The sequence below is a fragment of the Leuciscus leuciscus genome, assembly GCF_965113295.1.
Source record: "Leuciscus leuciscus genome assembly, chromosome: 1".
In the NCBI taxonomy this organism is placed as follows: Eukaryota; Metazoa; Chordata; class Actinopteri; order Cypriniformes; family Leuciscidae; genus Leuciscus; species Leuciscus leuciscus.
In genome coordinates, this window is record NC_138725.1 from 26,879,418 (window position 1) to 26,907,303 (window position 27,886).

General features: G+C 41.9%; 2 protein-coding genes across 2 annotated transcripts in view; both read left to right on the top strand.

The window, feature by feature from the left end:
* The window catches only part of LOC309501345 (uncharacterized protein), a 64,866-nt gene that overhangs the window by 27,613 nt on the left and 9,367 nt on the right, over positions 1-27,886 (top strand). Inside the window, exon 3 of the mRNA XM_082173394.1 lies at positions 20,659-21,069. Coding sequence (XP_082029520.1) covers positions 20,659-21,069 — 411 coding nt within the window. The remainder of the gene's footprint in view (positions 1-20,658; positions 21,070-27,886) is intronic.
* The window catches only part of LOC309501443 (uncharacterized protein), a 56,016-nt gene continuing 47,929 nt past the window's right edge, over positions 19,800-27,886 (top strand). Inside the window, exon 1 of the mRNA XM_082173556.1 lies at positions 19,800-19,891. The gene's annotated coding sequence lies outside the window, so the exon portion shown is untranslated. The remainder of the gene's footprint in view (positions 19,892-27,886) is intronic.

The following is a 27,886-nucleotide window of genomic DNA, read 5'->3' on the forward strand; positions in this document are numbered from 1 at the left end:
GGAGACATAATTGCATAAATTTGTTTATGATTTGTTTTCATAAACTTGAATCACAAGTCCTATATAATCAAAGCATAGACACTGAACAAGATCAGGGATTCAAGCAATTACATGATGATATCATCATCATCATCAATAAACAGCCAACATCTCCTGATCTCATTTTCTCGTGGCTTTTTTAGCTACAACACATGTGCTTTATTAACACACAATTACAGCAGTCAGAGAAAAATTTATATTAATAAGTCAAGGGTCAAGAGCACAACTAAAGCAAACGCTAACCACCATCATGGTGACCTTAAATTACAAAAATATGATTTCTTTAAACCAGAAATTAAATAAAGTAAATCTGGTTAGTTTTAAGTGAAGCTGGTAATAAGTGTACGGCCATCCATTTCACCTTTTTGTTTGGCAAAATGACATCAGCAGAGGTCAAAATCTTGACATCAAATTGACATCGACACTTTGACGTCAATATGACTTTCATTTTTTACCTATTTCGTGACGTCATTTTGACATCAATGTTGATGTCATATTGATGTTAAATTTGCGTCAAGGTGGAGATGGTCCTCACTGCAGAACATGAAATCCACGTGGAGGAGTCGGATCTAGATCCAACTCCTCCCACCTTACATATACCTAAACCTACCCATCTCCACCCCCTGATCCCTAAACCTACCCCTAAACCTACCCATCTCCACCCCTTAATCCCTAAACCCACCCCTAAACCTACCAATCTCCACCCCTTTATCTGGATCCAACTCCGCCCCCCGGATCTCGTGTTCTGCATTGAGGTGCTACTGTCAAGGTGCCCGCTTTGTTTGATTGCAGTGCCTCGAGAAGGGTTTGGACTCGGCCTGAAGACAGTGAAAGAAATATTGTTTTTAAACTTCCTCTTCCACTTCTCTCTGTCCAGTCCATATTAATCACTTTCACCCTCTTTTATCCTGTCTAAAGAACTCCATCATTCCCCTCTGTTCAACAAAAGCACTGCCAGTTACATTTGTTTATTTATTTATACATGTGTTTATGCTTGTATATGTTAATATATCATGAACCATGTAACACATTTTGGTGCTGTCAAGACTCCTGAGGATTTTTGTTCTGCACAATATTTGCATTGACCAGCAGGTGTCGCTCTGTGCATTCGAAACCTTGAGAAATCAACCACATTCACACACATCAGGCTGAAGCTTCATCTCACCATCACTACCTTCAGGTTCACTTAGCTCAACAGTTATATGGTATATTCGCAAAAAACAAACAAACAAAAAAACACTTCACATGAGAGTATCCGCTAAAAAATGAGTTCCCTTTCAGACTGTAAAGTTCGACGTCACATCAGAACGTACCGATGAATTGGGATCTGGCCTGAGAGATTCTCCTGTTTATTCAGCTTGAAAAAGTGAGTGCTGCTGCCATTTCCCCTGTGCGCTTCAGCACTATAAAGAGAGATACAGTTCCCTCATGCTTTCCGCTAACATAACATGGTGTCAGAAGTTTAGGAAAAACCAGTTAAAGGGATAGTTCACTTTGACATACATTTTTGGTATGTTTTATACCGCAGACTGGTGCATAGATATATACACACTAGATGTCGCCTTGTCTACGGCAGTTCATTGGAACGAATGTCTTTAAGGCGACATCTAGTGTATATATCTATGCACCAGTCTGCGTACACGTCAGATCAGATCACTTGGACATGGCTGTGTATAAGTGGTAAAAACTATATAAATACTGTTCGTTTTCTCACACAAACCGCTCGTTTCGTGTCTTAGGCCATCAATGTGTACTTACGATGGGGAATTGTTTAATTTGGACGACGGGGAATTGTTTTAATTTGGACTCTGTGCATGCTCTTTGAGACTGTGACCATAGACCTGCATTATATGACTGACAGACAAGAACGGTTTGACCTAAAAATATCAAAATTGAAACTACTGCGGAAAAAAAGACACCTACATCTTGGATGTCCTTGAGGTAAGCTAAAACATACCAAAAATTTATTTCAAAGTGAACTATCCCTTTAACTGTTAGTTGTGATGCCACCATAAATACTCGGGAGAGAGTGTGTGCGTGGACAGAAAACGAAGATTAAAGCGGGGCTCAGTAGTTTCAGGATTTCTTCGCTGTATTCTCGCTTTTTGCTCGCAGGTTTCTCTCTAGAGCTCCCCCCACAGCTTCGGAATAGATATTTGACAACACTGTTGTAAAAACTCGTTGGCGATTCTCAGACACCACAGGCTAGTAGATCAACGACATCAAAACAGATGGGACATTCTTTAAAACGTCTTCTTCATTCGGGTTCAAACAGCGTGAGGGAGCGCAATAATGACAGCATTTTAGCAGATTTCTTTTGGCCGTAAAGCAATTGTTTACATCGCGAGACCTGATATCACGCGATACTTCCTGACGCAGCGGCCAGTGGCCCGCCGGCTCAAAGTTGCAAGTGCGGATTTTCCTCTCACGGGCACCAGGGGTGTGCGAAACGACCACCATTCAACCCGAAATAAGTAATATAACCATTCCAGTGACTCCGAAGCTGTTCAGTTAAGGTAAAAAAGTTACTTAGAGCACCTTTAAAGCAGAGATCGGAGAAGCCGCGAGTGAGCGAGACGGAGAAAAGAGGACAGATGAGCTGGTGAGATACAGCAGGAAAAATAAAAGGAGGTGACAATGGATGATGAAGCAGCAAGTATGCGGCATCTGATGCCGTCGCTGATGCCCCCAGGCAAGTTTGATTTCAGCCATATTAGTGAATGGCCCAAATGGATGCGACGCTTTGAGTGTTAAGAATTGCGTCAGGCGTAGACAAGCAATCAAGAGAATATCAGGTTAATACGTTTATGTATACCATCGGTGACGAAGCTGAAGATATCCTGAATGTTCTTCCCCTGTCTGAGAAGGAGAAAAAGTCGTATGAGACAGTGGAAAAAGCGTTCACACAGCATTGTGTAAGCAAACATAATGAACATTTAACAGACGTAATCAAGAGGCAGGAGAGTGTATAGAAGCTTTCATCTCTGCTGTACATGCTCTGGCAGAACATTGTGAGTTTGGAGCTTTAAGAGACGAACTGATGAGGGACAGAATTGTCGCTGGTATACAAGATGCAAGACTGTCTGAAAGTTTACAACTTGATCCTGAGCTCACACTGGAAAAAGCCGTGATTAAAGTGAGGCAAAGTGAGACCGTGAGGAGACAGCAGCCTATCCTGGGTGGAAGTTCACGTGAGGTGCAAATAGCAGGGGACGTTCATGCTTTAAAGGGATAGTTCAGCCAAAAATGAAAAATGAAAATAACTGGCTTCCGGCAACGGTCGACGCGCGTTCACGGGAGATGGATGCCAGCGTATGACGTAGCGTAGGAAGCGTTGTGACGTAGAACGAAGTATAGCTAAATCAAACGCTAGATCCTACATCCTACGCCGGCATCCATCTCCCTTGAACGCGCGTCGACCGTTGCCGGAAGCCAGTTATTTTAATTTATAAAGTTTTAAATATGTATATTTTTACGCCAAAGCCACATGGATTACCCTCAGAAGGCCTTCGTTTATCCCCCTGGAGCCGGATGGATTACTTTTGTGAAGGATGCATGCACATTTTTGGGACTTGAAGGAGGTGGACCCCATAACTTGACATTATAACCACTGAAAGATCTAAGACATTTTCTAAAATAACTGAAAATGTGTTCGTCTGAAAAATGATTGACATATACATCTCGAACGGCTTGAGGGTAAGTAAATCATGGGTTTAATATAATTTTTGGCCGAACTATCCCTTTAAGTTCAAAACCAAAACAGTCAAAAAAGAAAGTGAATTGGCCAAAACAAAAGAGGCCTAGTAAAGTGGATAAAGACCGGATGGGTGTGGGAAATACGGAAATATAAAGAGACACAATTGGAGAGAGTGTCCTGCACGTGAAGGGGAATGCTGTAAATGCCACAAAAAGGGACATTTTGCAAAGCAGTGTTGGTCAGCTGGAACGGTTAATGGCATCACTCAGGATCGAGAAGAGCAGAGCATGAAAGACTTTGATTTCCTGGGAGAGGTGAGTTCAAAGAGTGAGTGGATTGAACTAGTCAGACTGAATGGTCAAAATACTGAGTTCAAGCTGGACACTGGCGCAGCAGTTACTGCTATCCCAGAAAGCTTTTCAGCAGCCATTCATGGCAAACTCCAGCCACCCTGCAAAGCCCTGTATGGGCCCGGTAACCAGGCCCTCGATGTTCATGGACTATACACACACAACGTAATGATGAACGCGGTTGCCCAGCCCAGTTTATTTGAACCGCGAGAGGCGTCAATTGCCATCATTATGTTGTGCATCAAGTTCAACTGTTACTCTTTTGTACACTTATAACTCGGAAACTAGTTATTTTAGTCTATAAAGTTTTAAAATATTGATATTTTTCTTACACGAACGCATCGCTTCACTTCAGAAGGCCTTTATTAACCCCCCAGAGACGCGTGGAGCACTTTAATGATGGATGGATGCACTTTGATGGATTTCCAAAAACAAATGGCCATTCACTGCCATTATCAAGCTTGGAAGAGCCAGGACATTTTTTATATAACTCCGATTGAATTCGTCTGAAAGAAGAAAGTACACCTAGGATGGCTTCAGGGTGAGTAAATCATGGGATCATTTTCATTTTTGGGTGAACTATCCCTTTCAGTTTAGTTTTGCATATCATATTTCTCCATTCCCATCTAGAAAACCGTCAGGAATGCTCAGCAAGTGTGTTTTACGACATGAAAGTGTTTACGCTTCTAAAAATCAATCACTTTAATTCCCAATTCTACCCCATTCTGTACCTAAGCAAGCCTTCTAACTCCATGAGTTAAGGGTCATCACGTACGGTATTAATGCACATCAGACTTACGTGACTCTCTTCAAACCTTAAAAACTTAACCACATTACACATTACTTGCATCCTCTTTTGCTAAAGATAACTTTGTTACTATCAAGCGTCAAGAAAGCTTCAGCATATCATAAACCTTGCATATTAAATCTCCTGAGGTAAGCATACTATCTATACAAACTTCTGGTTGTGGTGGCAGTTTCCCTTATTTATTTATTTCCTAACCAACCCAGCTTTTTCCATTCGGCCTATCGAGGCTAACTCACTAACTCAAGCGGTCTTCTCCTCTTACTCGGCATTACTCACAACACTCTAGGCACTCTAGGCATTCGGATTACGGACGGAGCCTACGCCAAAGAATTTTAACATTGCATTTTGCATACAACTGTCAAATAAATCTTATTCAGACGTTATCTTGCCTCCTGAGTCTTTCTGGTAGAAATAAAGTCAGTCTGGTTAGTAATAAGTGAAGCTGGTAAAGCTGTTTGTGGAGTTGTTTAATCCTCCTCTGCTGTGATCTTCACAGATTTAATGTCTTCTTTTCTCTTCAGTGGATTTCATCTATGGCTGTGGCTGAAGTCAGTTGTAGTTCTTGTGTTTCTCTTTTCTTCAGAAACCCACTTTAAGAAAGAAGAGAAACTGTTTTCTAAATGTGTGAGAATTCACACCAGTCCGCCTAAACTGGGTTCAGAGATATCACAGTTGTGTGTGGGTTAAACCAGTGCGGTCAAACTAACTGAGTTCTCAACGCCAGCGATGACATGCTTCTGAAAACACTAGAGCTCAAAGCCACAACACAAAGAGACTGTCACGCAGGTGTAGAAACACACACGAAGATGAAGATGAATATAACATGCATGAGTAACATGCAACACACCCAAAGACGACACCAGACACTGACTGAACCAGAACTGAACACAAATACAGGTGATGATGATGGTGATTGATGAGTGTAAAGCTGAAAATCATCAGTGTCCATGACAACAAAAGAGTGATTAAGGCAGACGAAACACAACGAGTCCAAACAAACCTGACTGTGACCGACACAAAAGACAACCATTACTGTGGACAGCAAGTTCGGCCCGCCTACGGCATGATTGGTGTCATTGTTCTCGGTGTGACTCAAGAAATCTGTCAAGACCTGTTTCATTAAAAAAAAAAAAGAAGAAGAAGAAGAAGACATTAATCCAGGCCTACTCCAAGATGGCTGCCACGCTCTGTCTCTGAGTTCTCCAGCTCTCTACAATCTAATACAAATCATTGTAATCACATATTGGACCATTACTTCAACCCTCTGGGGATGGATTGGGCGGTACCGCCCAAAATGGCATACTTTTACAAATGTGTAATTATCTTAAAAACTATTAATGATAGAGAGATGCTGTCTTTTTTGCCGTCTTCCTCAGACTCCGCTGAAAACAGTGGTATATGGTGTACACACTTCCTTGTTGCGCAATACCACTGCGTGTAAGGCCAATGAAATCGATGTTGTTAGGAATATTCCACGCGCAAAGACCAATGGAAAAATTGCAGCTGGGAGGAATATTTTTCTTGCCCAATCAGAGGAAGGTTACCATGACGTATTCTAGCTAATCAGAGGACTCTGTAGCCTTGCAAGGGGTGGTACTATAGTAAGTGATATGACGCAAACAGCGTCGAGTGGAGAAGGAGACAGAGAGCGAACTGAGCGTAGAATTACACACACAGATTTATATGAGAGAGACAGAACAATTATAATGTTTATATATATAGCATATTAGCAATTATAGCATTATTATTTTATTGTTTTAGCACTTTTATGATGGCAAGCAGTAAAAGATTTACCTCAGAACAAGCTCTGGAACAATTAACAGTTACTGGAAAGTGACGAGGAGAAATTCGAATCACTGGCATGCCTGAGAAAAAACGCCTGGGACTGTTTGTATATAAAGTTCATTATTTAATTGTTCTTTACACTTTTGATTGAACAATTACAAATGTCTGTCAAGTAAAGGGTTTGAAAAATATATATTTTGTTCAAAAACTGTTCACTATTGTTGTGTAAGGTGTGATTTTCAGTAATAAATTACTAAAATAAAAATTTCGTTTTTGAAATTATCTAGTTTATTTAATTTTTTTTACTCATACTTCCTTTATAAACACATTACATGCATTCTTATGTTAGCTTAGGGTCTTCTGAATCCATAGATACCAAACACATGGTGTTCCATCTCCATTACATGGTTTATAAGCCCAAATGTAAAAATAGAGAAAACTGACCAAAAAGGGCTTAGTCCCCAGAGGGTTAAGGTCAACATTTGGTCAATATATGCATTTAGTCTTCACATTTTGAATATTGGACTTGTGCGGCGAGTGAATTGGACTGTTTTCATCTTTTCAACTGTTTGAGAGGCTTCTGGGCTTGGTGGGCCTGCCACTCCTATCTCAGTACATCTTGGTAAGATTGTGGAATCATGCCTCCCAAAGGTAGTAAACAACCATCAGAGGATGATACAGTTGTAACTATGGGTGTGTTGACCCACATGATGGATCAGCAGAGAGAATTTTATAAGGAAATGTTAAAACAACAACAGGACAACTTCAAGAGCTTCGTTCAAACCATTATGGATGGAAATGCGAAAAGGCTGGATGGTGTGATTAGAGATGTACAAGAACTAAAAACTAGTCTGCAGTTTACACAAGGCATCATGGATGAGATGAAAGCTAAGAAGAATGATATTGACATAAAAATTAGATCATTTGAGAGCAGCATTTCAAAATCAAAGCAGGAATTGGAGGATCTGTTTGAGAAGCTGGATCACATTGAAAATCAGTCAAGGAGATCTAATCTACTGATTGATGGGATCGCAGAGGAAAAAAGCGAAACAATCAGTGGATTAGAAATGAAGATTCAACAAATGCTGTCTAATAATTTGGGTTCTACAATTGAGATGGAAAGGGTCCACCGGATTGGCCAATTCCATGAGGGAAGAAAGCCAAGGAAAATTGTTGTGAAGCTTCTTAGATTTAAAGACCGACAGCGCATCCTTTTCTCCACCAAGAAATTAAAGGGTACAAACATTCATATCAATGAAGACTTTTCTGATTTGGTGCAGCAGAGGAGACGTGAACTGCTGCCAAAACTGAAAGAGGCAAGAGAGAAAGGTGAAAGAGCCAGCTTAATTAAGGTATGATAAGCTTATAATTTGGCCGGCAAATGGACCAAAGCAAGCATCTGAATAACTGCTCATGACCTTTATTTAGATTTTTATCTAAATATATATATATATATATATATATATATATTTTTTTTTTTTAAGATGTTTTTGTTTTGATCTTATTAATATGACAAATTTACTTTCAAACTTGCCTAAGAAAGGTTTAGTTTTAGCTCATTTGAACATTTGTAGTCTCAGAAATAAGGTTCATGAAATTATAAACATCTGTTCCAATGGGATTCATGTATTGGCCTTATCAGAAACGTACTCGGTTACTAACGTAACCTCGGTTCTCTCTAGAAGAGGGAACGAGTACTTGCGTAAGATATCTTACGCTAGGGGAAAACCTCTTTTCCTCGAGATATTGAAGCCAAAAATTATCCTTAATTTTGCAATAATGTAAAACGCATTGCAGCAGCATGCAGACATGGGCGAGACAGCTCGCGCGCCCATTGGCTGCTCTGCGGCAACTGCACCAGCCTATCGATAGAGGCTCCTCATGACGTCAGAACCAATGAGGGCGCTTCGCGCCCATTACGCCATGTCCCGCCGAAATCGGGTGGGGCCAGGGCTATAAATTCAGTTTTTCATCGCTGAAGCGAATCAGAACATGACGCATGCACGGCAAGATACGCAAGTACTCGTTCCCTCTTCTAGAGAGAACCGAGGTTACGTTAGTAACCGAGTACGTTCTCTTACGAGAGGTCTCTCGTACTTGCGTAAGATATCTTACGCTAGGGGAACACAATGTAAAACGCCGTGCGTGCTTGAGACATAACACTAAAGTCCCAAGGGCAGGTGCCCGGGGCTCATACAGTGCCTAATCACAAGGGACTCTGGGAAGAGGGGCTAGAATAGCATCATTCCTGTAATTTGGAGCTCTGATAAGAGCATGTTATATCAAGTGTTCCACACAGCCAGGGCGAACTCGGCCTGGACTGGTAAATATGGGGGACTTACGCACTGCCCACAGAAGTATACAGACGATCCGTGATCGACGCTCTAGCAGTTTCAGCATCCCGAGCCGATAGCATCGGGCGGGCAATACTGAAAAATTAAACCGAGAGCAACCTAGCTTGCAAAGCGGGAACCTCGAGGTTATAAAACCTTATAAATGTAGACGGGGAGGCCCAGCCTGCCGCCATACAGATATCTTGCAAGGCAATCCCACTGGACCAAGCCCACAACGAGGCCATGCCTCTTGTGGAGTGCGCTTTGACACCTATTGGGCATTGCAGGCCCCTGGATGTGTAAGCTAGCGCTATAGCATCAACTATCCATCTGGATAGACTCTGTTTTGACGCAGCTAGTCCCTTAGAACGTCCGCTGAACAAAACAAAGAGCTGCTCTGTCTGTCTGAAAACAGATGAGCGAGACACATAGGCCCTTAACGCCCTGACCAGGCAAAGGAAGCTGCGTCCCCTTCCTCTTCAGATACCGGCAGGGCCGACAGGGAGATCACCTGTGCCCTAAACGGTGTATTGAGGGATTTAGGAACATATCCGTGCTTTGGTTTGAGTATGACTCTCGAGTCATTCGGCCCAAACTCCATACACGTCGCGCTCACTGAGAGCGCTTGCAAATCCCCTATGCGCTTCACGCGAGAGCCAGAAGAAACACTGTTTTGAAAGACAAGAGTTTCAGGTCTATTGACTGTATTGGCTCGAATGGGGCACCTTTCATGGCTTCCAGAACCGTGGAAAGGTCCCAAACGGGAACTGAGGGTGGTCTGGGAGGGTTCAGCCTCTTAGCTCCTCTAAGGAAGCGAATGACCAGATCGTTCCTTCCTAATGACTGGCCAAGCGGTGGTTCAGCGAACGCTGCTATGGCCGCACCATAAACTTTGAGCGTGGATGGGGATCTGCCCTTATCCAGAAGCTCTTGTAAACAGGAGAGAACCTCCGGCACCCCACAGCGTGAGGGTGAAGTGCCACTCGCTGTACACCAGCTAGTGAACACAGACCACTTTGAGGAATAGAGCCGCCTCGTAGATGGAGCTCTAGCCTGCGTGATCGTGTTTAACACTCCCGCTGGGAGGTTAACGGGTACCCGTTGATGGCCCACACATGTAGGGACCAAAGCTCCGGGCGAGGATGCCAGATCGAGCCGTTCGCCTGCGAGAGGAGATCCCTCCTCACCGGTATCGGCCACGGGGCGGTACTCGTCAGCTGCATCAGGACTGGAAACCAGACTTGGTTTGTCCAAAATGGGGCGACGAGTAGCACTGGGCATCCGCTCTCCCTGATTCGCTCTAACACCTGGGGTAGGAGCGTGACAGGGGGAAACGCATAGAGCGGGCAGCGGGGCCAGACGTGAGCCAGCGCATCCCTGCTCTTGGAGAAGAATTCCTGACAATGAGCGTTCTCTTGAGACGCAAATAGGTCTATTTCCGCTCTGCCAAATGTCCTCCATAGCATTTTGACTGTCTGTGGATGTAAAGACCATTCTCCTGCCGGCAGATTGTTTCATTTCCAGGCAGTTTATATGCAGAAGCTTTTCCCGTTCCGACCACTGGCCGAATAACGGTCTGCCCTCGAGCAGCGCTCCCCATCCCGAGGTTGAGGCGTCCGTAGACACCACCTTCACACTCGAGGAAGTCCCCAGGCTTACACCTGACCGGTACCAGTTGGTCACTGTCCAAGGTTTCAGAGCTGCAACGCATTTCTGATCGACCTTGAGGCGCGCGAGACCGGAGGTCCAAGCTCTGCGCGGCGCGCGCTTTCAACCAATACTGCAGCGGGCGCATGCGAAGCAGACCCAGCTGAAGCACTGAGGATGCTGAAGCCATGAGACCCAGCATCCTTTGAAACTTTTTGAGCGGGACTAAAGCGGCGTGGCGAAAAATCTCTGTCATGCGCTGAATACTTAGTCTGCGCTGCGGCGACAGCTGTGCTGTCATAGACAGCGAGTCCAGATCTGTGCCCAGAAAATATATTTTCTGACTGGGAGACAGTGAACTCTTTGCCCAATTGACTGTGAGACCTAAATTCTCGAGGTGATCGAGTAATATGGTCCTGTGTTCTATGAGCTCCGACTGTGATCGAGCTAGAACCAGCCAATCGTCTAAATAATTCAGCACTCGTATGCCTCGGAGCCTGAGGGGTGCGAGCGCTGCATCCATGCACATCGTGAATACGCGAGGTGCCAGGGATAGGCTGAATGGCAGGACTGTGTACTGATATGCCTGGCCCTCAAAGGCGAATCTCAAAAATCGCCTGTGACGTGACGCTATTTGTATTTGAAAATAAGCGTCTTTCAGATCTATCGACATGAACCAGTCCACTTGGCAAATTTGCGAGAGGATTTTCTTGTTCGTGAGCATTCTGAACCGTCGTTTCAGAAGTGCTTTGTTTAGTCGTCTTAGATCTAAAAATGGGTCTGAGACCCCCGTCTTTTTTTTTTTTTTTTTTTTTTGGGGTACCAGAAAATATCTGCTGTACATGCCCCCTTCGCTCTGAGCTTGTGATAGGGGTTCTATAGCCCCTTTGCTCAGTAACTTCGCTATTTCGGCCCGAAGTAGGTGTGCTACTTCCTTTTTCACCGTAGTATCGATTCGCGCCGCTTTGCGTTGCGGGCGTCGACCGAACTGTAGCGAATAGCCTCTTTCTATAATGTCTAGCACCCACTTCGAAACCCCGGGTAGCCTTGCCCATGCGTTTGCACGAATGGCTAGGGGTTGAATGCGGAGCGCGCTCTGGTCGCTCAGCGACAGAGGGGCTTCAGTGTGCTGCAACATAAGCGTTGCGCTTATGACATTTGAGGCAGGGGGCGCGCTGATAACAGCGGGCAGATTGCCCGCGCTCGACTCCTCTGCGGTGGTCAACCGAGAGGGGGAGGGCTGGGCGAGTCCCGTAAGACCTGTCATGTCTATGTGTGAATGTGGGCGTGGGATAGCGGGCACATTTACAACACTGAGAGCATTGTCTGCCTGAGCAGAGCGAATGCATGTTGGTTTCGTTTTACAGAAACCTTGAGACATGCAGAACGTAGTGTTTGTGGGCACTGGGCAGTGGGCACATTTACCACATTTAATGCGCAATCGATCTGGGTCGATTTCATGTGCGCGAGCCCTGTGCGACGGGCTGTGTTTCTGTGTAGGAATGAGCACTGGGCAGTGGGCATTTTGTCTACACTCATAACACCATCGGCCGTGGCCGGAACACCAGAAAATACACTCTATGGGATTTATCTGGGTAGCCGTAAAGCGGCGTTTGTGTGCAGGCAAGCGGGCTGTGTCGCCGACTTGTTTACTGCAGAATACACTGGAACAGTCGCATTTACTGGAACTGAACAAGCGAGAAGTTGCCATAGAAACAGAGAGCGTCAACATGCTGGCGTTTGTTTGCAGGTGTGCGTGTATTACAATAGGCTCGTCCACTGCAATATTGACATTTCCAGAGAAATGTGTGAGAATGGAGGTAGTGACGCACGGAAACCATAGAAACGGTGCTTGGGTGCAGGCGAGCGGGTTGTACAACGCGCTCGTTGGCTGCAAAAATACACATCTGCAGTCGCCTTTTCAGGGAACTGACAGAGCGAGCATTGACGGCAAAGATTTTTTTTTTTTTGCCGGTAGACCCGGGATCGAACACGGGTCTCTCGCGTGAAAAACACCTGAGAATCTGCCACTGGGCCACAGGGGAAGACACAAAGGCATTTATATAGCGCGAGTATTATCAGAGAAACCTGTGTTTCTGTGTAGGAATGAGCACTGGGCAGGCAGTGGGCATTTTGTCTACACTCATAACACCATCGGCCATGGCCGGAACACCAGAAAATACACTCTATGGGATTTATCTGGGTAGCCGTAAAGCGGCGTTTGTGTGCAGGCAAGCGGGCTGTGTCGCCGACTTGTTTACTGCAGAATACACTGGAACAGTCGCATTTACTGGAACTGAACGAGCGAGAAGTTGCCATAGAAACAGAGAGCGTCAACATGCTGGCGTTTGTTTGCAGGCGTGCGTGCATTACAACAGGCTCGCTCACTGCAGTATGACATTTCCAGTCGCCCGAACTTCAGAGGGGAATGAGAAATAGAATTCGGCCCGGCCGCAGCGGGACATTAACACTCTTTTCTCCTTTCGCCAGTGACGCACGGGAACCATAGAAACGGTGTTTGGGTGCAGGCGAGCGGGTTGTACAACGCGCTCGTTGGCTGCAAAATGCACATCTGCAGTCGCCTTTCAGGGAACTGACAGAGCGAAGCATTGGAGGCATAATTAATCTGCCGTTAGACCGAGATTCGAACACCGGTCTCTCGTGTGAAAAACCAAAGATTCCGCCACTGAGCCACAGGGGGGAACACAAAGGCTTTCAGATGCACGAGCATATAAGAGCGTCAACATGTTTTCTTCGGCGTTTGCTTGCCGGCGCTGCAATATTTATTTTTCCAGTCGCCTGATCAGGGAACTGAGAAATGTGTGAGAAATTTCAGGTCAGTCCAGCCTCGGCGGGACTAAAACACTATTTTCTCCTTTCGCTGGTGATTGACGCGTGAATGGGGCGCAGAGGCAGGGTAGCTTTCTTGTACGTAAAGAAAAACTAACCCCGACCGTCCGCTTCCAGCCTCCCCTGTGAACGGCGCATTTTGCGCGGCTCGAACAGAGGGAGAGAGGAAGCTAGCCCCGTGACCGTCCGCTCCTGACATCCCCTGTGAACGGCGCGGTTTGCGCGGCTCGAACAGAGGGAGAGCAGGTATCATCCTCCAAGCAGGCAAGGCAAGCGGGCGCACCGGCGAGCTTTGCGGGTTGGGGGGGAAAAGGGCGTCTTGAAAAAGACGCCCGGCTCTTTTTGTGCAATGAGAGTGTGTGTCGCGGCGGCGAACACACACACATACACAAAACACAGTAGCAGAGAAAAGGATATGTACGCCGGAAAGCGTCAGCAGAAACGGCGACTGAAGGCGGCGAGATGTCGACCAGCAGCTTCAGATGCACTAATCCCGCTGGGTGCTTGACTCAGACGGCGCGGCTTCCTCTCAGGATCCAGCGATGCGAAGGCCCGCTGAAGAGATGAAAAACTGACCAAACCAGCCTCTCTGGGCCGTATAGCCCTGGCCCCACCCGATTTCGGCGGGACATGACGTAATGGGCGCGAAGCGCCCTCATTGGTTCTGACGTCATGAGGAGCCTCTATCGATAGGCTCGTGCAGTTGCCACAGAGCAGCCAATGGGCGCGCGAGCTGTCTCGCCCATGTCTGCATGCTGCTGCAATGCGTTTTACATTATTGCAAAATTAAGGATAATTTTTGGCTTCAATATCTCGAGGAAAAGAGGTTTTCCCCTAGCGTAAGATATCTTACGCAAGTACGAGAGACCTCTCGTAAGAGAACACACTTATACCGCAGTTTTGATAATTCACAGCTAGCTGTTGAGGGGTATAGACTATTTAGAAAGGATAGAAATCAAAATGGTGGGGATGTTGCATTCTATATTAGTGAAAATATTGCAGTCACTCCAAGGGAAGATTTGATGGGCAGCGATATTGAAATGATATGGCTACAGTTAAATATTCAGTTTAACAAACCCATTTTAGTGGGCTGCTGTTACCGACCTCCCAGTTCAAATGTAGATTACTTGGAAAAGATATGTGATAACATTGAGAGGGCAGCTGCTCAAACCAAAGATATCTTTCTTTTGGGGGATTTCAACATTGATTGGTTTTCAAAGAAGTGTTATTTACGTAGAAAGATGATTACTATAACTAATGCTTCTAATCTTAAGCAGATTGTTACACAACCCACAAGAATTTCGTTAAATGGTAAATTTAAATCAACATGCATTGACCACATTTTTACAAATGTGTATGAGTTGTGTTCACATGTCATCTCAGTTGGAGTAGGATGCAGTGATCATAATTTAATCATCACAACAAAGAAAACTAAATTGCCTAAATTTGGTGCAAGGATTGTCTATCAAAGGTCTTATAAAACGTTTGATCCTAATGCGTTTGTGGAAGATGTTGAAAGGTCCACTTGGTCGGTGGTTTGTGACGAGGAGGATGTTAATGCTTCGTTACGTATTTTTATGGATAGGTTTGTGAAAATAGTTGACAAACATGCACCAATTAGAAAAAGGTCGATAAAAGGCAATAATGCTCCTTGGTTAGATGCCGAGCTGAAATTTATAATGAGGGAAAGGGATAATGCCAAAGCTGAAACTCTAAAATCTAAAAGTGATATACTGTAGATGAAAGGTATTATTGTAAGTTGAGAAATAAAGTGACAAAGCTAAATAGATTAAAAAAGAAAATATATTTTAGCCAAAAGATTAGTAATCCATCAAATAACAGCAAGCAATTGTGGAAAGTTATAAATGAAATAATGTGTAAAAAACCAAAGTGTTCTAATATGTATTTGGAAACAGCAGCAGAAATAATTACTAAACCTTTGGATATAGCAAATCATTTGAATGACTTTTTTATAAAGAAAACTGCAAATTTAAGATCTAGTATGTTATCATACCCTAAGGATTCACCTTGTAGTAATGTGAAGAACATTATGAGGAATAAATCTTGTTCATTGACATTTGGTACAGTTAGAGAGTAAATTGTTGAAAAGATGTTGCTCTCTCTCCCGGAGGAAAAAACTGCAGGTATAGATCACTTGGATGGCAACATTTTTAAAACTGTCGCTAATATCTTATGCAAGCCGATCAGTCACATTTTTAATAGAACTGTGATAAGTGGGGTGTTTCCGGAAATTTGGAAGCAGTCTAAAATTATACCTTTAGTGAAAGATGATAGATTAGGTCTCACTGAATCAAATTGTAGACCAATTAACATTCTACCTATAGTGAGCAAAATATTTGAAAAGTTACTTTTTAATCAAATGATGCAGTACTTTGTATCGAATAATTTGCTCTCCAATTCACAGCATGCTTATAAGCCAGGACACTCCACTAATACTGCATTGGTACAAATGGTAGACCAGTGGTTAACTTTTATGGATGGTAAAAAGCTTGTGGGTGCTGTGCTGCTGGATTTTACAGCAGCTTTTGATGTTATTGACCATGACATTTTACTGTCTAAGCTTAAGTGCTATGGGTTTTCACATCAGTCTGTGTCCTTGATATGCAGTTATCTCTCTGATAGAAGTCAGCGGGTATTTTTCAATGGGAGCTTTTCTGATTGTAAACAGTTGTCATGCGGTATTCCCCAGGGCAGCTGTTTGGGTCCATTGTTGTTTTCTGTGTTTGTTAATGATCTGTCACATGCTGTTTCAAGAGCAGATGTTGTACTTTATGCAGATGATGCTACAATGTTTTATGCATCACCTACAATAACTGACATAAGTTGCACCTTGCAGAATTAACTTAATGCCATTACAAATTGGGTGAAACTTAATAAATTGGCTTTCAATATATCTAAAACTAAATGTATAGTCTTTGGTACTAAACGTATGCTTGGCAATCCTTGCAACTTAAATCGAATTATTGATACATCTGTGGTAGAGCAGGTGAGTCAGATTAAACTCTTGGGTGTGAAGCTGGATAGTCAGCTCTCTTGGGCTGATCAGATTGATCATATAGTGTCTAAAATGGCTAAAGGCATTGCTTTTTCCCGGAGATGTTCAGTATATTGTCCACCATTAGTTATGAAAACAGTTGTCCCGTCTTTAGTTCTGTCACATCTGGGGTACTGTCCAGTAATTTGGTCCAGTGCTACACAGGGACATCTGAAAAAATTACAAATCGTTCAGAACAGAGCTGCAAGAGTAGCCCTAGGTTGCTCTTTTCGCTCTAGTGTGGATAAAATGCATACCTGTTTGGGCTGGATAAAGGTGGAGGACAAACTCAATATAAGTCTTCTCTGTTATATGCACAATGCTCTATTTAAAAACAATCCAAAATCTTTTGTAGATAAATTGGTTTTTAGTGGGTATTGTCACGGACATGTTACGCGTCAGGTGAGCTCAGGTGTGTTAGTGTCATGATCCTGCCATCTAGTCCTTGATGTTGTTTAATTCTTGAGGTAGGATCATGACAGACCCATGTTTTATGTGTAAGCACATGGCCATTTGTTTGGGCTGTGTGCTTGCGTTGTCTTGTCACCTTACCCCGCCCCCTTGTTATCTCTTCTTGTTATCATTAGTGTATCATCGCCATCACCTGTTTCCCTCATTAGTTTCTCCCTATTTAATCCCCTTGTGTTTGCTGTCTTGTGCCGGTTCATTGTGTGTGATTCTCAGTGTGTTAACCTTCCCGTGAGTACCTTGTGAAGAACTCTGTCTTGTAAAGTCCTGATCTTGTTGTTGCTGTTAGTTATTTGTCTAGTTATCTGTCAAGTCTTAGTCTAGTGTAGTTAGTCTTTGTTTTTGCCCTCCAGCCTTGTTTTGCACCATCGTGGGTTTTGTTTTCCCTGTTTTGTCTGAATAAATCTGTGTTTATTGCATTCTGTCTGCGATTGGGTTCATCTCTCTCCAACCTCATAACAGTTAGTGGTTCCATCTGCAAGGTCCAATTGTATGACAAGAACAGTATTAGTTAGATCGTCATCTGCTTGGAATAAATTGGACGTAAGAACAAGGCAAATATCCAACATATGTAATTTTAAGAAGACTCTAAAACAGATTACAATTAATAGTATTACATCAGTTAATTTGTGACTGTTAGGTACTGACTTTTTCAAATGCTGAATGTGTGTATGTGGATAAATGTATACATGTGGTTAGGTTATATGGATGTTATATTTGTGTATTTTAAAGGAGCTGTATGTAAGAAATGTATTTCAATTAATCATAAAATGGCCCTGATATGTCACTAGACATTAAGAAATCATGTTCATTGCAAATACTTATATCACTGACAACAGTAGTCCGGCCAGGATATTGTCATTTAAAAAGTGAAGTTGCAGCCCTCAACTGATGTTGATGTTGTCATGTTGTGTTTTGGCCTGAAGCGCCACTCGCCACCTATCTAACAATCACGAAGTCAGTAGTGTTTCGGCATCGGGGTTGCCAGCTCTGCTCTAGTTACCACAGCTACGTAGCAGCCTACGTTCCTGCTGGATCCTGCAGCCTATCTGGCAACCTCGAGTCAGGGGGGAGGGGATACACCGCTCTACAGTAATTTGAAAGTAATTGCAGTATCAGTTTTGGCCACAATCTTACATACGGCTCCTTTAATTGTACATACGTTTCACCACTTTTATGGGCCCCAGGAAGACTAGCAACCACATTGTGGAAGCTAATGAGGATCCAAATAAATAAACAAATAAACAAATAAACATTATCTTTTTTTTTTTATTATTATATTTTTACAAGAAAGAAATATCTTGAGTATCTTCAGAGCATGGTGCCGATGACACATACTGACTAATGACACACCAAGGTATTCATAAAATATATACACTAACTCGTTGGAAAAAACGTTGCAAAATGCAAAATACGTACCAATATGTACTTATTACTGCAGTTTCTAAAAGAAATGAAGACTAGAGGCAGTAAAACAGCAAGCACTTTTAATCGTTTTCACACACATTTATGATAACTTATTAAGCTTGCTCAGTAGCTCAACTGGAAGACCATGGGTTCGAATCCTGTGAAAGACGAGTCATGATGTAAGAGCTCAAAGTTCATTAATAATCTTAAATACCATGGATACGATTATGTTTTCATGTCGCATTTACTATTGTTAACACTATCGGTGAGGTTTAGGGTATAGTGTAGGTGTACGTTATTTTAAAGCGTGATGGTTAATCTTTTAGCGCCACTCTCCGGACACTTCAACTCAGAACTGCGATGATACGTACAAACTTCGACGTAATAAAACGTTCCCATATTCACGTTCATCTGTTCCGGAAAAAAGACTAAACACACTTTTAGCGCCACTCACTGGTCATTTCACTTTGAAACTGTTGTGAAACATGCACAACGCAACGTATTTTATTGTCTTGCAAAAATGTTGCCACACGTTTGTTTTTCACAAGAGCCAGGTTTGCAACATCGCATTTTACAGAAAATTTTATTCAAAATAGACTTTAAAGCATCTCTGAATTGCTTTAAACAGCTCCGTCTGTGTCACAGCACACAAAACCAGCTGACCGAGAATTATCCCCATCGTCTCGTGCCACTGCCAAATCCACCGGCCAAATGGAAAATGTCTGGCATTTGGTGTTTGTAGTGTTAATAAAGGAGTCTGGATCTGATCTATTTTCTCAGAGCTGGAGAGAGTAAAGCAGAACATTATAATCCATGTGTAGAAACTCTTCCTGAAGACATTTAATAGGCTATCTGCTTTACAGATGCTCATGAAGTGTGTGCAAATACTTTCTGTTTCACCAAACTGGAGCTGACGTTAATCATTTCAAAATACTTTAAAAACTGTTTTAGAATTCCTTTTCTACAAGTGAGTCATGGATAGTGGAAACCTTTTCAGTAGTAAAACAATTTTATTACTAATAATGTAATAATCGTATTTCTAGATTTTAATGTCATGTGGGAAACTACTCAAATAAAGAAGTGAGACTAACAGTAATTCTCTCGTGTGCAATCTGTTCAGAGCAGATGTGTGAGACAGTGTGGTTCACAGTATGCACTTCTCACACGTTTAACACACACTTAAAGCAACACTTCACTGTGGCATCGTGTCACTAAACAGCTCTCTACAGCTCTCTCTCAACTCTAGCAGAATTTAAACACTCATTTGATCAGATGAGAGGAAGTTACACAACCAGAGGAGGAGATGATGATGTTTAAAGGAAGAGCTGTAACTATGAAGAGAAAGAGCTGTTACTATAAATAATGAAGAGGAAGACTGACAGAAACAGAAAATGGCTGATAAGTGTGATCTGTGTCTGCTGGGACTGATCATTCTCTCTTCACTTCTCACAGGTAAAGAAATCTGTATTTTCTCTAAAGACATTTATTAGTCTGCTCAGTTTATTCTTGCACACATTCACATTGTGATCTCAGAGTTGTGTATTGATACACACAGATCATACTGTATTATTCCTGATACTGGACATAGTGTCACTCAAACATCTGATGATGAAGAATTATCTTCATATTAAGAGTGTGTCAGTGATTTGAACAGCTCTCTGATAAAGACTAATAGTTTATTCTGGAGAGTGTGTTGTTTGCTTTAAGTGAGAATAAAGATTATGATTTAAAACTTCTGCTTTTTATGCTGGTATGTTTTATGTTTCATTTATTAACATATATCATAATTATCACTGATATATACTGTGTTTCAGGAACCAGTGGAGTGTCTGTGTTCATCAGTTCTGGTGAAAATGTGCGTCTGCCCTGTAATAATGCTCTTTCTGACTGCAAATCAACTACATGGACCTATAACAGACATTCAGGAACAGTTGAACTGATTACTGGAGGGATAAAGAAGAACGACACTGAGAGACATGAGAGACTGAGTCTGGAGTCTGACTGCTTTCTGAACATCACGAACATCACAGTAGAAGATTATGGATTATACATCTGCCGACAATATGTGAATAACACACAACAAGGACCTGATGCACTTGTTTATCTGCATGTTCTTCATGGTAAGTTTATGATTATGTGGTCAATTTAAAAAGGGCAGATTCTCTGATTCTCAACTCAGATGATGATTGAAGAGTCTGTGATTTGTGTCTTGTTTTCAGTTTCAGTGTCTCCATCATCTTCATCATCTTCATCATCATCATCATCATCATCATCATCTTCATCATCATCATCATCATCATCATCATCATCATATTCATCTTCATCCTCACAGACTGAGATCAGTCCAGGCCGCTCTGTGACTCTCTCCTGTCAGTTGTATTCATATACTGATTACTCCTGTGATTATTGGGTTCGTTCTGTGGGAATTGAGCTGTTGTGGGTGAATCAGACTGGTGTTGATCTGAAGACAGACTCCAGATATCAGATATCATCATCAGATCAATATCACTGTATCATCATCACTCTGACTACAACACTCCTGAATGAAGATGACAACAGAGAGTGGAGATGTCAGCTTACTCACAAAAATCAAGTCAAGACCTCAGTCAGATACACTGTCAAGTATTCAGGTGAGAAAACAGTGTTAGAAGACCCTCATAATGTCAGTAACAATAAGCTCTGTAGCAAAACAGCTTAAATGAGGGGAATGAATAATTAATAATTAATCATTCATACTAAATAATTAATCGTACTGGTCATAAGCCATTACCAAAATCGCCCAAAAAGGGAATACAAAGCCCATATATGTGTATCTCTATATATAAATAATTAACCACAACGAATTACAATTAATTATGAATATACAGAAAGGCCATATATCAAATTTGTGAATGCCAACAAAATGAATGTCACATCGAATAATTCGTTTGTCCACCAAACGTATCATGAGATTTTCTTATCAACTCTCAAGGAGGATTCTTCTTATAAACTCTCAAGAAAGGCTATTCCTCTGGCCATGAGGAATAACTTTCTTGTTTTATAAGATTATTAATTTGTAGGTTGATCACACTTTATAAAGCTTAGCTAAGATCACACATTTAAGAGGCTTTTGTTCTGTGAGCAGCAAACAGAGGCAATCAAGCATATAATGGGTTTTTAATAAATTAAACTATAAACATACTACATAACAAAGAATACATATATGAACAGTATAATTAAATTAAATAGAGAAAGACAGAAAGAGCAGATCACAGAATGGCAAACATATCACTAACAATGAACCGAGAACCAGCAAAGAAAATCAAAACCACCTTAAGCAGGGGTATATAACCTTAATGCATTTGAACCTTGAAAAAGGTCATACTTGCATTGATCTTTTGTTGCTGAGCAGGAATGCGTGTGTGTGAGTGTCTGTTCTCGGTGTGTCCGTTAGTTGGACGCGTTCTTTCAGTTTTTCCAGAGCTCGTGTAGTTTGCGGGAAGTTCAAACGGTCTACTTGTAAAAGTTGCCAGAAACTTAGTTTAAAGTCCGTTTCGCTGGTAGGTAGAGATGAGTGAACATGAGACTAAAACAAGGCAAGGACGTAAAACAAAACGGAGAGAGAACAAACTTTAGATACACAAAACCAACTTGAAGAAAACAAAAGCTTGAAGAAGTAAAACGAAGAGCGACGAAAACATGAAGAGACAAAACAATAGAGAAGACAAAACGTGAAGAAGAGACGCTGATCTTGTGATCAGTAAGCTTTAAAGTGTGAAGAGTTTACCCCCTCTAGGCGTATGTAAACCAATAAGAACCGTTTTCCTTTGGTGGGAAAGTTTTTATGACCCATTGTTCGGGCAGGCCTCTGAGTCATGTAATTTGATTGGATGTTTAACACAAGAATCTTTTAGATGCTTATAATCCTAATGCGTCATAAAGTTAACAAAATGTGATGTAAATTAACAAATGGGGAACGAAGATTGGAGTTTATAGAGACTAAACATGCCACACGTATGATTTGTATAAACCATAGTATGTAAACAGGTCTGAAACATTAATCCATAAAGTTTACAAGAACACAAAGACCAAACCACATAGAAGGAAAATCATTAGATGAGAAAGTTAGATACATGTTTAGATATATTTCTCAAGTGGGTGTATATATATATATATACAGTGGTTAAATTGGGCCGGCACATAAGCCTGCTCGTTTGTGCCCTGATGTGCCTGTTTGCAGTCAGTTGCCTACTGGAAATTATGTCACATAAAATTTTATGAAAGTGATGTTTTTGAAAACATATTTCTGATTATAAATGAAAATTTTTGGAAATGGCATGTGTATTTTGTCTCGGCGGAGCTGAGATGAGAACAATCGGAACACGGCCGTCTTGTTCAGCTGAAAGTAAAAATTTTTTTTTTAAAACTCACAAGCTGCTGGCCGCCGCTGCAACAACAGATCAATTTTGTCAAGTTCAGCACAACGTTGGTTGTACAAAAAGTGCCCTGGCCTTGAAAGACAATTAAGGAAAATATGTTTTGCACATTGTATGGGTCACTATCATAACAAGGTAATACAATGTGTAATCAAGTGATGTCAATTCCAGCGTTATGGACGTGACATTTGCAGTAAAAACTTGAAATATAAATTCTCAGAATTCAGACTTTAGAAAACTATCAGTCTACACATGCGTTTAATATTTAATATGAGGGAAATAGGCCACACATGCCGTGGACGTGACACAAAAAGATCTTTAACTTTTAGGTGGCAAAATATTTTTTTTGTAATTCTGTGAATTAGCCTACACTGCGCAAACCAAACGTAGGCTAAATGTTATTATGTGGCTCTCCACAGAACATAACATAACATATTCATTTTATTTAATTTTTCATGTTCGCATTTATGAGGAAAATTCAATGTTACGGACGGGACAGTTCTCCGTTACGGACGTGACCGCTCTGAATGCGGCACTAAAAGACTGTTTAAAACTTTCACTGAGACCTCAGGCTCAAACAGAAAGCAAGCCTTTCTTTAAAATGAATTTCATTTTGTATTAATTATATCTTAAAGGTGCTCTAAGTGATGCAATGCGTTTTTTAGGCCCAAACATTTTTTGTCACATACAGCAAACATCTCCTCACTATCCTCTAGCTGCCTGTCCCCTGAACACACTGTAAAAAAACGCGGTCTCTCTAGACACCACAGGCTCCACAAACGGCAACAAAAACAAACTGGGCTCACCCGCACCACGAAACACAACAAACAGTACTCCAGCCAATGACCGACAAGAAGCATTGGAGGGTGGGGTTTGGAGGGTGGGGTTTGGGGGGTTAGTGCGCGTACACATGAAGGGGGTGTGTGGAGGAGAGAGAAGCATGAAGAGGGAAGTTTGAATTATGGCCGACACACGACCAAAGAGACGACGTTTCGATGAACAAATTGCAAAGAAGAGGGACAAGGATAAGGAACACGTGAAGTCCCGAATTTACATCAGAAAAACCTTCGAAAGGTGGCGAGAACTCCGCCGGCAGAAGGGCTTCCAATCCGACATAGTTGCTCTGTTTTTGCAGAACAGGTAAATCCATTTTTCTTTCTAAACTGACGTTCATGTTCACCAAACCAACACAAGGATGTAATTAGCAAGAACTATGCAGTCAGCGTTAACTTTGGTGAATACAACATATATGTTTCAGCTAGCGATCAATCTCTATTGTAAATGATCAAGCAAATTCACAGTAGGGCGACAATTTGTGTGAATGACTGTTTTCACCCACGGTTTGTTATGAATTTGATTGTTCATTTATAGGCTATTGACAACTTTGACTAAATTTATTTACGCCGCCGCCGTTGTTTATGCTCACTGGGAAACGCGAAGCTAACGTTATCTTGCTATTATTGCGTCCTTTTATGGGAGCTATAGTTATAACCTCAGGTGGCGAAACGATTAAGATAATGTTTCTCTTTTTCTGCATTCTGTTCTGCAATATATAAAAGCATTTATCTAACTTGGCGACATTACACATTGAATGAAGTATCAGTAAAACTTAACTTGGTTTGTAGTGACTATTTTGACTTTCCTTTATGCCGGAAGGGAGGGGAGGAGGGAGGAGACGGGATGAGGAGGAGGGAGGGTCTAGCTAGCCTCCGTTTTGTTTGACAACAATTCGAATGTCAACAAGAAGTTACGACTCCCGGGATCGCTTAGAGCACCTTTAATTTTAATCAGTGTTTCATCAACCAATTGCCAGGATTGAATAAATATGAAGTAAATATAGCCTAGCAGACAATAGATAGCCTAATCATGACACGGAGGCGCCAGCACGTGAACTGAAGCGCGTCTCATAAATGAACCGAAACTCAGCGTAAAAAGGAAGCTAGCCTACTTGCCTGACAGACCTGAGGAATATCTATAGAAAGCTTGAAATGTCTTCTTTTAAACAGAACAATTCAAAACAAAAGAAAGCAGACTGTTGCTTGTGTAATCCGTATGAAATGTGCATTTCTCTCTGAATCGTGGTCAGTGGACGAGGCACAGACGTTGCTTGCCGAGGAGCGGATGGGGCAACACGGAATGAAAAATTCGCATTAATATGATGCTGTCATGGCAGTAGAGACGGCAACTATAACGATCAGTCCTACCCACTTTGAAGCGGCACTAACTGCAGTGGAAAAGCAACCGAGCTAAAGCGAACCGAACCGTGCCGTACCGAGTCGAGTCGTACCACGCAGTGGAAAAGCGAAGCGAGCCGAACCGTTCCGCGCCGAGTCGAACCGTACCGAGCCGAACCGAGCCGTACCATGCAGTGGAAAAGCGCCATATTACAAGGTAATACAATGTGTAATCAAGTGATGTCAATTCCAGCGTTATGGACGTGACATTTGCAGTAAAAACTTGAAATATAAATTCTCAGAATTCAGACATTAGAAAAATATCAGTCATGCGTTTTATATTTAATATTAGGGAAATAGGCTACACATGCCGTGGACGTGACACAAAAAGATCTTTAACTTTTAGGTGGCAAAATATTTTTTTGTAATTCTGTGAATTAGCCTACACTGCGTGGCTCTCCACAGAACATAACATAACATATTCATTTTATAAAATTTTTCATGTTCGCATTTATGAGGAAAAAACAATGTTACGGACGGGACAGTTCTCCGGGACAGTTCTCCGGGACAGTTCTTGCTTGTGTAATCCGTATGAAATGTGCATTTCTCTCTGGTGCGTTCACTACTGCATCGTCAACTTCATCTATGGAGGGCACGGACACAGAAAACAATTGTTTATTAATAAACAATTAAAATGTCTCCTTGATATATTTTACATATTCATAATCATTACTTGTGCCGGTTCTTAGTGACAGCTTTTAGGTGCTTTATTGGCAGCGCCACCCTTAGCCTACATGTTACATGAACGCGTCAGCACCACATTAGCACAGAAAACAGGAGATTTTTTTCAATCCCTGTTTTGGCAGGGGAAAAACTGATCAGAAAATGTAACGAAATGTTGTAGAAATGTAGTGGAGTAGAAAGTATAATAATTGCTGCAAAATGTAACGAAGTAAAAGTCTAAAGTAGGCCTATGCACTATTGATTCTACTTAAGTTAAATACAGATAGGTTAGATTATGTGGAATTATGTATTATTATGTGGTACTTGCCCACATAATAAATCCCAATTTAACCCCTGTGTATATATATATAGGATTAACATGGTTTATATAAAATCCTTAAAAAAGAAATCGAGTGAGCTGTCGCAGCTGTCTGCAGATTCCTTTTGGGGTCATAAAACTCTTATCAGTCTAAAAGAGGGTCCGGTAACACCGCGTTCTGTTAGGGATACATTCTTTAAAATAAGCACTTAGAGTTCAACTAACACAACTTGGGAATCATAACTATGTCAATATAAGGGGGAAAACATTCATGCATACAGCAATATGTCATATACATTTCAGAATTATTTATATTCTGAGTTAGATACAAAGGACGTTTGTGTGTGTGTGTAATGGCATCTCAGAGGTCTTTTCTGGCCACCTGGATTTCTTGCTTGCAGAGAGAGGGGGTTTGAATAGATAATGATCTCCTTTGAAGCTCACAGCAGAGGAGTTTGGAGATGGTTCTGTTAAGCTTCCACTCGGTCACAAACGTGTCAAAGGGGCAATTTGATTCAGACTCATCGGCGCTAAGCTGTGATTTACCTTTATGAGGTTGATGGTTAAAAGCTTATCTTAAAAGGACATGCTTCATGGTGCAATGCATTCTGGGAGCTATGGATAAGTTTCGTATGATGCACTCAGAATGCATTGCACCATGAAGCATGTGACCATTGTTGAGATTCATATGCTGATTATTGATGTCTGTGTGCGAGTAAAACTCACAGGAGGCCAAAATATGTAAATGGTGTGTTAAAAATCATTTGATGTTCTGATTATACTGTGCTGGATCTCTTGCTGTAGAATCACAACAATAAAACAAAATGAATGACATACTACCCGTACAAACCTCACACAAAATATCAGTGAGTTAAGCCACTACATGACGATGATTACATTCTTATCCTCAATCAGCTTACAGCATCTGATTATATTTTCTCTTGCTGTTCTCGCCATAACAAACAGACACAGCTGCCTGAGAAAAACTAATGTTAAAAAGTCAAGAGCCTGACTAAAGCACACACTGATCGCCACAATGGTAACATCAAATCAAACTATTACTTTCAAATAAGTAATCAACATCTAAACCTCTGTTAATTCTCAATAAGAACTTCTGTAGATGTCTGACAGAAATAAAGTCAGTCTGGTTACTAATAAGTGGAGCTGGTAATGCTGTTTGTGGAGTTGTTTAATCAGATCTTGAGAGATTTAATGCATTTTATCTTCAGTTGATTTCATCCAAGGCAGTGGCTGGAAGTAGGCCTAGTTCTTGTGTTTCTCATTCCTTCAGTGATTCTGCTTGTTAACAGCAGGTGTTCATCAATAAAGCACAATCATTATTCAATCACTTAATTATCTCATTACCTCCAACACTGATTAAGTGTTACATTAAACAGCCTGTAGTGCGCACACTAAGCAGTGTTCATTTCATCTGGGCAAACCCATGTGGGGCCTACATGGAAACTGAGGACAAAACTGGCTGGGTCCCAGTTAGGCTACGTTCACACTGCAGGCTGAAACGACCCAATTCCGATTTTTTTGCCCCTATGCGACCTGTATCTGATCTTTTCATGACAGTCTGAACGACACAGATCCGATCTTTTCAAATGCGACCCAGGCCACTTGGGTATGTGGTCCCAAATCCGATACATATCCGATCTTTTGAAATGCGACTTCAGTCTGAACGGCCAGGTCGCATGTATCCGATCCGCACGTCATTGATACGCGAAAAACGTCATCATTCTGCGTTGAAGTAGTCGTCGGTTTGAAAACGGACTGCATATTCGTCGAGCTGAGGTAAATCTGCCGAACGGGT